The sequence below is a fragment of the Semicossyphus pulcher genome, unplaced genomic scaffold (genome assembly GCF_022749685.1).
Source record: "Semicossyphus pulcher isolate SPU_LCO1_2020_fin unplaced genomic scaffold, fSemPul1.0.p SCAF_13, whole genome shotgun sequence".
Taxonomy (NCBI): domain Eukaryota; kingdom Metazoa; phylum Chordata; class Actinopteri; order Labriformes; family Labridae; genus Semicossyphus; species Semicossyphus pulcher.
In genome coordinates this window covers 11834081-11845772 of record NW_027211637.1, presented here as the reverse complement: position 1 = coordinate 11845772, position 11692 = coordinate 11834081, and the positions used below count along the sequence as shown (strand labels likewise).

At 39.5% G+C, this 11692-nt stretch overlaps 2 protein-coding genes across 3 annotated transcripts; both read right to left on the bottom strand.

The window, feature by feature from the left end:
• Positions 1-220: 220 nt before the first annotated feature.
• Positions 221-6382, bottom strand: bpifcl (BPI fold containing family C, like). Of its 2 annotated transcripts, none has more exons than XM_069660285.1 (16): positions 6308-6382; positions 6091-6203; positions 5778-5892; positions 5373-5504; positions 4378-4533; positions 4230-4293; positions 4030-4090; positions 3762-3853; positions 3363-3539; positions 3136-3195; positions 2126-2293; positions 1525-1592; positions 1404-1446; positions 1219-1279; positions 699-775; positions 221-610 (listed from the first exon to the last, which is right to left on the bottom strand). In XM_069660285.1, the coding sequence occupies exons 2-16, from the start codon at positions 6188-6190 to the stop codon at positions 551-553; spliced, it is 1434 nt and encodes a 477-aa protein (XP_069516386.1). In that variant the 5' UTR covers positions 6191-6203; positions 6308-6382; the 3' UTR covers positions 221-550. The 2 variants fall into 2 exon arrangements, with proteins under 2 accessions (XP_069516386.1, XP_069516387.1); XM_069660286.1 differs by having other exon boundaries at positions 6091-6226; positions 6308-6376.
• Positions 6383-7336: 954 nt separating this feature from the next.
• Positions 7337-10886, bottom strand: LOC138590038 (vesicular inhibitory amino acid transporter-like). Its single transcript, XM_069660565.1, has 2 exons — positions 10107-10886; positions 7337-9333 (listed from the first exon to the last, which is right to left on the bottom strand). The coding sequence occupies exons 1-2, from the start codon at positions 10485-10487 to the stop codon at positions 8146-8148; spliced, it is 1569 nt and encodes a 522-aa protein (XP_069516666.1). The 5' UTR covers positions 10488-10886; the 3' UTR covers positions 7337-8145.
• Positions 10887-11692: the final 806 nt, after the last annotated feature.

Here is an 11692-nt window from a genome sequence, read left to right as displayed (position 1 = left end):
ATGAACAACTGCATAGTGTTACACTTTGGCAAACCATTGTTTTTCTTCCTTCGTGTGTATTTCAAAGATAAAATAATCCAATACAGCCCTTTGTTTCTGTAAGGGAAAATAAGTATGTCAAATGTTACAGTAAAGCTAACATGACAATAAAATTACAACCTTTTTACTCAGTTAGGTCTTACCATTGTTTCTATTAATGAGACAGTCTGGATGCATTCAAAAGAGATTTAATTATGAAAATGTTTTGTGTATAAAAAGATCAGATAGGCTGAACACTTTAAGAACATTTATAAAGTTGAGCTGCCTCCTTTATCCCTGTTGATTGATTATATAAATGATTACAGTGCAGAAATAGCTGATTAGCTCATTTGGATTGTTTAGGTTTACTCTAGTAGCCATACAGGTACATGTAGCTTTCCCTTTTTTACCTAACCAGTGCTTTTTTGTATGTATTATAGATAAATCCAGCATGTTTACTGATTTAAAGTAATGCTGAGCTGAGCTGAGAAGCTTTCTTGTTCAATGTACCAGACTTCAGCATGTCAGTTTGTCAGATGAAGCCTCCATCTGCTAGCAGCACCTGAGCATCTGAAAAGATGGCTATAAATCCCTGTGAAGAATAAAGATAATGGTCAGCCCAACAGAAAGCCAAACATTTCCCAACATTAATTAGTATGTGTTCTTTTACTAATACCCACCTCTCTCACCTCCAGAACTGTGTTGACCAGCTGTGCATGTCTAGTTCTGGGTAAAACAACACCTTTGCCCAGTTTCTCTAAAACAGTAAAGTAAATGTCAAGAAAAGCTTTATTAAACATTAAACATTATTTTCATCTCACTACACCCGAGTGCGTTGAATCAGTACAAAAGTGTATGGTCATATTTTAATTGAAAAATGCTTTTAATCCCTCTGTGTCTCTGTCACAGTATTTTGCTGTGATAAATGAATAACAGAGTCGCTATTTTCCTCCAGGGAAGCTCCTAAAAAGTGCAATAAAAACAAGCTACATTTCCTTCACTGCTAATTTTGTCTATGGTCAAGCAGACAGAAAAATCGTGAGGATTTTATTGTATTTTTTTTTTTTTTGGAGCAGTAATGGTGATTGGAGTACTGCCGGAATTCCTATATTTAAGCTTCTAATCTGGGAGGACTGGTTGATGATTGTAGCGAATAGTTATAGAATGAGCAATGAATGGATGTAAGTAAATAAGGCTCACCATTCAGATTTGCCAAAAGTAATGTTGTTCCCATTTTTGCAATCGTTTCCAAGGCATCAGTCTGCAAAGAGAAACATTTGACTCTTTAATCATAGTTTTCTGTATATAATATTCTGTTTGTACACACGTAAGGTTGTCCGTGACTAACATAAAATGTAAGATAGTATTTATTTTGTGAAATGTACCTTAAAGCTTCCAATTTCACTTGTCACCAGTGCCAGTGTAAAACTGAAAGAAAGCAGAATAATTACTGTTAGTTTGAGACTGTACACTCGGGGTCAGGTGTAAACAAATAGTGGTTCTCACTTGTCCATTTTCAGGGAGCCCTTTAGTTTCCCATCAGCCGCCCATACTTTACTGCTGAATTTGGAGTCCTGAAAAAAAAGGTTTAGATCACTAAACTGCAGCCAATGAGCCTTATAATCTGTTAGTTGTTTTTCACAGTTAATCAATAATATGCTAAACCTATGAAATGTCAGATATCCCACCTTAAAAAAGTTTAAATAAACTGTTTCTTGACAAATGATTTCAAAATACTTTTATATTTTCAGTAACCTCTGAAGACACAAACACCCGAGGTTTTTATTTGGTCCAAAGGTGTTTGCTCAAATTCAATTCTCTGAGTGAAAAAAGAAGAAGAAGAAGAAGAAGAAGAAATTCTCTTAAAAATGTTTTTCTGGGCCTAAAATGTCCCTTGGATAGTGCACACAGAAATGAGACACATACAAAATGCTGCAAGCTTTAACAGTGAGGTCTCTGGGAAGGTGTGAACATACTTAAATAACTCCACAATTTGATTTGTTGTTGACATAAAGAGCAAAACAAGGAAAGAAAGAGAAAAGGACACACACACTTTCATGTATTCATTCTGGCGTATATCAACAGGACAGCAAACAGAAATACTCACAACATTGAGTTTGAACAGTGGGGTCTGGGTACCATTCGACTGGATGGCAAACGCCTTAACAGCACCCTGAAAGCCCAGTTCAACAGCACCAGGTTGGAAAGAGAACAATGGAAGCTCTCTGGCATAAACCGTCAAACTCATCTGCAGACCTGGAAACAGCTTAGGAAGCTGCAGAGAGAAAGAAAGGGATGACAATGATCAGAAGATGTTTTCATAAAAAGTAAAAACCATCAATAAAAATTCGGGAGAATATTATATATTTATCTCTTTAAAGCTTGTTCTTTTTTAAATTAAAAGTAAGAAAAACTCTGATGCCATGGTATCAGAGTTTTTATATGTTAGGTGTTGTGATGAGTCAAATGATGAGTCAACTGAATAATTTCAATATTTCAAGTAAATCCTAAATGTAAGATGTCAGCTAAGAATACTTTTTAGTCCTATATGTATATGTATATTGTAATTTTTTCCCTTTTAAGGTGATTGTATTTTTAGTGACACTTACACCATGTCATTGAGAGACTGGTCCAATGATTTACCTCCATATTTTATAGAACAGTTTATCAGCTAAGATGTCATCTAAAGCAGCATTATTATGTATCATTATATTATTATTATTATTATTATTATTATTATTATTATTATTTATTATAGAGACATTACATGTTTGTTCAAGGTCAGAAAAAATGTTTTCCTCCCAAACATTAGTCCAATTGTTTAATTCAATATGACCACATTTCAAAATAGTTACAACCATTATAAACACATAAGCTCTGATTATCATAAAGCTACTTTTGCATCAGTGTCCTAATCTGATTTAGGTGTTTAAAGTTAAATTAGGTTAAAGATGAATAATGGTTATGGCATTGAGCAAGTGTGCAGGCTTTTCTCCTTCTTTTTCTTGATGTTTTTGCTGTGACACTAGGTGGATGCTGACAAGAAGCCTCTAATTAAAGTGCATTATTAGAAATATCATGTGTTGCCAAAAGTAACCTTGATACAGATAAACTTACCTGAGGAATGAAAGGTCCCATTGAGCTGGTATTTAGGTGCACAGGAGAGCTTGGGGGTATCTGACATGATAAAAGCAGCATTTCTTAATCACATTGTTTCAGGCAGAAAGTACTTAGTCCTAAGGAACAAATAAATGAATGGATTGTTCTGACAAAAAAATTAAATATACATTAAACTTATGTCTGACTTTTTTTAATTCTCTGTTTTTTTTTCTTGGTGCACTTACCATGCTATCATTGATGGAGACTTGAAGCAGTCCAGCTGAGTAGTATCCATATGAGGCCGAGTTCAGAGTGAATTCAGACAGGCCCACTGACAACATGTAGCCCTGCTGCTTAGGCATGGTGAAAGGCTGGGCCCCAAAGGGAGGCTCTGCATGACTTTTGATACTGTAGAACTCTCCCTTTAAATTAAGAATTGCAAAGCATTGATTACAGCTATTGATCAAGTTTTTGTTTCATTGTTATTCCTTCTTTTGACATTATCAATTATGCTTGCTGCGTGTTGGACATATCCCTAGAGGTTTATTCTATAAGAACTGCATAAATGATGTAGGCAAAAGTCAGGGGAGCTTCCACAATAAAAAAAATATAGTACATGAAACTACTTTTATGTGTATCCTTACCTTAAGACCCAGATTCAGACTTGAAGCATCAATGACAGGAGTGCCGGTGAGAGCCAGGTCAATAGTAAGGTCTTGATTCACATCAAACGAAACTGTTGAGGATAGAAATAATTTGTAGACCTAATAATAATTCTTATTTAAATGACTGATTACTGATTAAATTTTACTTTATGCTGAATTTTCAGTATTCTTTAGCTCACATTGCTGTTATTAATATAAATGTATTTGGTTATTGGAGTCTCTATGACGATGAAGCTGGCTGCAATACCGTTCATGGCCTGTAGGTTGCACTCCAAGTTAAGAATGGATTCCTCCACAGTAGGGCAGATCTACAAAGGCAACAACAATGCAAATGTCCTACAATGCTCACCACAGAAAATCTTTTCAGTAGTTATCACATGGGCATTATCTGATGATCATACAGGACTGACCAAGCCTCCACTGTCAAAGATATTAGGGACCACTCACTTTGCCCTCTATTTCACTTCTGATATGTCCCTTGAAATAGTCCACCAAATGCTGGATGATCCAACTGTTGACAAAATATATTTCAGAGCTTTTATCATTTACATTTTATGATCAAATCCTTCATCTTTTTCTCCTTCTTTCACTGTACCTGGCTCCACCATGGAACTGAATGTCCACATCCCCGACTCGAGCATCACAGCTGACACTGGTGACGGACAGATGGCCATTAGAATCTTTCCCCAGGTTCACCACAGAGGTCACATCCACACTAAATATAGCCATGTTGAATGATCCATGGTCGTGTCTGAAGATACAAAAACAAAATCAGTGCAGGGTGAACATGATGAGTATGTAGCTGTAGCTCACAGACAGAATCCTTATCACTTTATTTTAATTCTATACACTGTGATTTGAGATGTTCAAACGACTTGACATGGATTGACTGCTGACTTCTGCCCATAGGCCTCATGATATCTTCAGTAAGCTGATACTTCATATTCAACATTTACAAGGTAGATATCAGTGTAGTTACATAATGGTGTATAAGGTGCAGTGGACTTTACACTATAAAATGTAATATACTGTCTAGTACATATAGTGGGCTCATGGCACTGGAGTAAGTTACCACTCCAAAAGGAAGGTGCTTTCTTTCTTTTGGAGTGTAAATGGGCTGAACACATTTTGTGTCACTCCTCCCCATAGTTTTTTAGACACATGTTTATCCATCACATCACCTGCTTGTTGGAGGTAATAAGCCACTGACCACTGTTGACATAATTAACATTCTGGCTAATCTAAAAGACATCACTGAAAAGAATACATTAACATTGTACCTTTAACAAGACATTTCCTTTCATAAAGGTTAGAAAAACCGAAAGCACAAAGAGTCTTTGAACTGCATCCTCTTTATCACTTCCTCATTTTGTCTTAATGCACAATGCAGTGTCTAACTTATAAGATTATAAGATTTGTGTAAAATCAATCTTTCATCCGTACATTGTGGTTAAGTGTATGGTCAGATTCTGTCAGGTGCTCTGAAGATTAGTTTTCCCTTTAAAAATATTACTACAAACCCTGATTGAGCAGCTTTGGGTAATTGGTTTCATGATCATGTAGTTTGGGCAGAGATTAGGAAAAACTCACATTAGGCCATAGTGCGTCATCCATCCGCCTGTTATTGCAACATTAAGGCCCAAAGTGGATGTCTTAAATCCTGGAGCGTCTTGAAAGAACTCAACAGACGGCTCTGGAAAGTCACACTTGGTTACGGTGATGCTAATGGACATGGGGAGAGCAGAGATAGGGTTAAATACCTGTGAGGAAACATATGTGAATTATGTAACTATGGCTACTGAAATAAATCAATTATAAGCATCCTGTGCTTTCAGACTATAAAGGAGGTCAGCAACAGGATTATTCATCCTGAAGGCTATTCCTAAGGACGAGTTAACTGGTGGTGAAGAGGTAATCTTAACGAACAATATTAACTTATGAACTCAAATGGCACCAAAAACAAACCTCAGTCTTCAAGAATGTGAAATGTCCTACCCAGTTAGTGTGTAGTCTACAGTGCCAAAGATGCGGATGTCAATGTGACCACTGATGTCAGGGAGAGTGATGAGCTCCAACTGCTCCTGAATCCATCCTGCTACTACATGTTTTCCTGGGACAAGCAGCACATGCAAAAAGTTTTAAAGTAGCTGTGATCATGTACTAATCAGACAGTATGGTTTTCTTGGGCTCTTTAAGAAAACACGTAGTCATGTAGCAACAAAGTAATTTATCACCCCATGCAGCAATTATTTTGTGTTTTAACACAGATTAACTGCTGAGTAAATAAGACCATGTCACATTGCCTTACCATACTGAAGTCCTTTATTGTTCAGGATGACTTGTATCGCTGGATTTTCTCCACAGGTCAAAGAGATGAGCAGAAGCACAACTATCACCGATGGAAACATTTTCCTGGGTCCCCTGTGACGCAAGCAACAGCTTTACTGAATAGAAAGCATGAAGCAACAATGTGAAAATTAAACAGGTTATTCACAATAAACCTGTTTAGTGCTCTTATAACATACCTGAAGTATATTTGCCGAGTTGAAAGTGAGCTCCCGATGATTGTTGTACATCTGAACACACGTCCTCACTGTCACTCTGCCGTTGAGTTATTCTGTACAGCTTTTGCTTCCTGTATTACTGAGAAGTGAAACTAACAAAAGTCTGACAATAGACTAGAACAGGTCTGCTGTTTGACTTTGTGTGTGTGTGTCAGAGGAACAACAAACTATTATACAGTCTGCTCTATCTGTGTTTACCAAAGAACTGGTAGAGGAGAATGGAGTATGGAAAAATTATATTCTTAACAAAATGAATGTTTTAGGAGCTTTTTGTTGTAAGAGATATTCATATTAATGTGTAGACATATTTCTTTCTTTTCTGTCAAAATAAGCCTAAGCTTGTATAACAAATATACAATAGTCAATATAATATACAAGGGAAGTACTATACTATAGTATAGTATAGTACCTTAGCCATTATTTGTGTTATATAACATTGATGAGCATCTGATCTGAGACCACACTGTAAATCTTGGAATAATCATGTGTCATAGTCTACTGACATGAAAAAGGAAGTGAAAATGATCACTTCTGTTCAGTTGAATTTCACATTCTGCTTAATGATAATATTATCATTATATGATTGTTAGATAACAAACAATCAGCTTTATGTTCTAAAACTGCCATAAGACAGTTGAATGCGATCCAGGCTCAAAAATGACTGTAATCCATATCCTCTGTGTCTCAGATTGTACTGGCTGGGAGTTGCCAAACTGACTGCAATTAAACTCAATTATATTTTCACACAGTCGGCCACAAGATGTTCCAGAGGCCTCTGTCAAGGATGAATTGTTCTGCTGCAGCACACAGTTTGGTCTTTGAATGCTCACATTGTTTTTAGAAAGGGGAAGTTCATGACCCTTCAAAGGGGGGTTTAAAAAAGCCTAGAGCACTAAAAACTAAAGTGAAACTAACATCAGCAACGCTTCTCTGCCATCTGCATTTCAAGGAAACATTAGAATCACCAGCCATAAAATATTTCATTTATTTATCTCTTAATTCAACAAATACTCTTTATCTCACACACCATGATTAGTTCCATTAAATCACGATTAACAAATTCAATAGGAAGAGAATATTATCGACAGACATTTTTCATATTACACAATTAGGACCAACTTGCTTGCACTTTGAATTCACTCCATCCAGAATGACACTTGGAACATCAAGAAAACAAACGAGCCAACGAGGACTACTATAGGCATAAGATGGAAAATAAAACACAAAACGTAATGAAAATGAAAATAATTCTGTTTAAACAACTACACACCAGTAATTTGTGGTTTTTTCAAAGAGCGCCATCTGATCTGACGGCTTCCTTGGTTCTTATATTTTCTCCGAAGTGGGATTAATGATATATCTAGCAGCTCAAAAACCATATAACATATTCACGCCATTGTTTTTCACATATTTCATTCCCCAGATATAAACACGAACACACTCACAGTTAGATCCATGGCGGACATTTTTCACTGGATCTTTGCATGAAGACTGACACCTGGACAGGCCTGTCAATGCATATTTCATCACCCCCATTCATGCAGAGGTTGTGTTCTTCTGTCCATTTAATGACATGTTTTCTGGAATGAGTTGACTACTTTACACTATGATTGTAGAGTTTATTATTGCACATTATCACGAAGGCAAAATAAAAAGATGTAGGCTACATTTCACACAAATAATCCTCCTCATGAGCTTCTATGTCAAGTGGTCAACGTGATGTTTTGATAAGATCTGCGTCATGATAACTTGCCGGAGTGCGGCATTTTGGGACATTACCATTCAATAAAGGTCATCTCTCAGTCATGGATATTATACCTGAACGCCTCTATGAGCCCTTCAATCGAGTGAATGAAGCCAGATATGGCGCATATGCCTCCAATGACAAAGATGGCAACGTCGAAGAAGACGTGGTGCCACATGAGATTCCTCCACTGGAGCTTCAGGTGGAAGAGGCTCGGCAGTAGGAAGCACAGGCCAGCGCCGGTCAGACTCCCAGTTAAACCCATAAGAAGGGCGAAATGGGGGACAAACACGGCCATAAGCAAGGTGAAGACTACTAGGGTAATTCGAAGGCCCAGACCCCACGATTTCAACTGCCCACCAGGGCCGTAGCAGTCAGGGAAGAGGGCCCTCCCACCATCCTGGAAGAACGATTTCTCCAGAACCTCAACTGCAGCAAAGAACGGCAGCGGGTAAGATAACAGCGCCTTGGCGACGAGGAAGATGTTCACCACAGCCCGGATTGTTGAAGGCAGATTATCCGTGATTACCTCTTTGGTGGTGTCTGCCCAAGTCAAGTAGGCCACCAGGGCGAAGAGGCCTTTGAGGACGCAGGCTGCGATGTGAGTCCACTCCATCATGCAGTGAAACTCGCTGGGCTTCTGCATGTTTCCCTCAAGGGAGGGGAGGAAGATCTGGGAGGTATAACTGAACACGATGATGCCGATTGAAATGGGGAATTTCTTCACATCAATATAAAACTTGACTTTCTCCCAGGCCCACTCGCGCGCCCTGGAGAGGCAGTAGGCAACCACGAGGATGTTGATGACAAAGTGCGCAAGGGTGCACAGCAAGCTGAACTTGGACACAGCCTTGAGGTTCGTCAGGAACGCACAAGGCAGGAGCGCGACCGTGGCCACCACAGACCAGGCTTTCTGAGACACGGGGAACCCAGGGAAACTGTTGTACATCAGGTTGCCGCTCACCACCACATAAAGAATACAGGTCATGACAAGCTCGATGATCTGAGCCACGTTCACAACGTGCCCACCCAGCGTTGGGAAGCGGGGCGCACAGCAGGCATTGGCGATGTCCACATAGGAGTCCCTCACGCGCACTAATATGCCGTCCTCGTTCTCCTCATACAGACAAGCAATGAGGATTTTTCCGGTGTAGCAGCACACCACGGCCGCGAAGATAATGAGGAAGAGACCGAGGTAGCCGCCGTGGAGGATGGCGTACGGCAGGCCGAGGACGAACATGCCCTGCGGAAAGAGAAGCGCAGTTGAGTGGTAATGGACAAGGCCCACATCGCTGTGACAGGTCGAGCCAACCCACGCATGCAATGAATGGCTCGCAAGGTTAACATCTTACATAATAACAAAAACAGAAAATATATTTTTGCAGTTCAAGGTTAAAATGCATTTTAGAAGAAATGTTGGATTTATCACAGCTGCTTCTATTTTCAGTGTCTGCATCGCTCCATCATTTTCTCAGTTGCTTCGCCCTTGAAAAGGCCTTTCGTTTGCGCACGCTATAGGCTGAATTACAGGATTAAAGGACAATTTTAAAACGATTTTTTCAATTCATTTGGGTAAAACCTCAATTTGATGGAGAAGCTGATAAGCACGTGGGTGCCATTCAGCCGCAGGGCTATCAAAGTCGAACAGGCCCTGCCTGCAGCTCATCAGATAAAAAGATTTGAATAAATAAATTCTAAGACCCACTAGCTGCAATGAATTCACTCACAAACAACAAATTGGAGCCTGCATTTACTTATTGATAACATTGGGCACTTTCAATAAACTATATTTTCAAGATCGATATAAATTACTATGCAGTAAAAAACGCAATCCTTTTTTTAAATCTTGGATTTTGGGGAATTATGCAAATGCCCATGACATCTTTTCCTTTGAATAAATGTTTAATCTTAGAATAAGAAAATCTTCAAGGTGACTTTTTGCCCAGTCGGAGGCCTAATCCATGCAGCATACGATATTTTGCATTCACACATGCAAGATGAAAGTAATCAGTATACCTGAATGGCATTGGTGACGTTCCAGCCAGCTTCCCATGTGGTGATTTTTGGCTTATCCTCATCCAGCGAGCCGCCTGGCTTCAGGGACGAGGGCCTCCGGCCGGTGCCATCCCTCTGGTAGTGGCTGTCTCCCTCCAGTTCCCCCCCTCCCTCCATGTCCCCCCTTTCCTCTTCGCCCTGAAGGACATCCATTTGCATCCCTTGCCTGTAGTCATAATCCAAGTCGTCGCACTCGGCGAAACCCAAGCCCTCCTCGTCCGTCGCGGCCTGGAAGCCCAGTCGGGCAAACACCCCGCTGACCTTGGCCTGAGATTTGTTGGACACCGTGTGGGCCGCATTGGTCAGCTTGTTGGTGAGCTTGTGTCGTATTAGGTGAGCCATCTTTAGCCGAATAAAATACGTTCTTCAACTGGAAATTATATTACCGAGTAAAATTCCGAGAGGCAGCTGCATGCAGGGTGATTTATTTGCCTTTTACTGCTACTGTATATCCATGCCTGTTGCCTCTTCAATGTCGTCGCGAAGTAGCTAACCAGCCTTCTAACGGCAACCTAACCGATTTTCCCAAACCGTTAAAAATCCTCAGCCGCTTTTCTTGGCTTGCTCATCCATAGTATCACTCAAAAACACCTCTTGGCCTTAGCATAGACGAAGAAACGCCAACAAAGCAAAGACGAAAACGAAAATGTGTCCTCATTTATCGTTAAAACGACAATTAAACATTTTTCCCACCAAATTTGTCAGTTGGACGTCCTGTTGGTGACGGCGCGAGCGCTGGAATCTGTGACAGCATCACCTAGAGAGAGGAGAGAGAGGGCGTGCACGTGTCCGCATAGAGTGCCAGCTCGCGCACAGGAGAACTGTCACGGATGGCGGAGAGAGAGAGAGAGAGAGAGAGAGAGAGGAGGAGGAGGAGGTTGACCCTGCTATTAGGACTTCATTTCACCGGCAGAGTATCTAATCACGAGGATAAACATTCTGGTCATTTAAAGGCAGAAGTAAGAATCGCATAATGAACATTATGCATAAATGAAGAGATCAAACATTTCACCTGCTTTTATGCCGCTTTCGTCAAAAGGGGCACAGCTACTGCCATAAACCAACAGCAGTAGGCTATGCCAAAAAGAGACACGGACCTGTTAAAATGACCGAATCAGAAAGACTTTAGTAATTAAATGATCACATTAGTCTTTGCGCTTTCTACAACGCCGCATCAAGGCTACGTTTGGCGCTATTTAAAAATGAACCGCATACACCAGTAGTAAAAGAATGATCTATTCTTTCTTAGAAAAAAAGCTGCTCTGCCTAATGTGTTCGTTTGTATTTTAATAGCCATGCGAAATCATAATTTCTGAAATGAAACGCACAGATTTTACAGTCGTACACACATGAGTATTTTCTGTAATGAAAAAATAAAGGCCTGATGTTCCACGGGTTGAATAATATATTTTTTAGAAATGATAAAAATATGTTTTTAAATTACACACATGATTGCTAACACAAAATAAGCGATTGCATTTTCAGTCAATGTTTTATTATTTCTCTACACATCTTAATTTTCTAAACAGAATTATGACAACGATAGG

Coding starts and splice junctions, on each gene's coding strand:
- bpifcl (XM_069660285.1), bottom strand. CDS start 6,190: ATGTTTCCATCGGTGATAGTTGTGCTTCTGCTCATCTCTTTGACCTGT. Junction 5,505..5,777: donor GTAGACTACACACTAACTGG/GTAGGACATTTC, acceptor CATGTCCATTAG/CATCACCGTAACCAAGTGTG. Junction 4,534..5,372: donor ATGACGCACTATGGCCTAAT/GTGAGTTTTTCC, acceptor TTGTATCTTCAG/ACACGACCATGGATCATTCA.
- LOC138590038 (XM_069660565.1), bottom strand. CDS start 10,487: ATGGCTCACCTAATACGACACAAGCTCACCAACAAGCTGACCAATGCG. Junction 9,334..10,106: donor ACGTCACCAATGCCATTCAG/GTATACTGATTA, acceptor CTCTTTCCGCAG/GGCATGTTCGTCCTCGGCCT.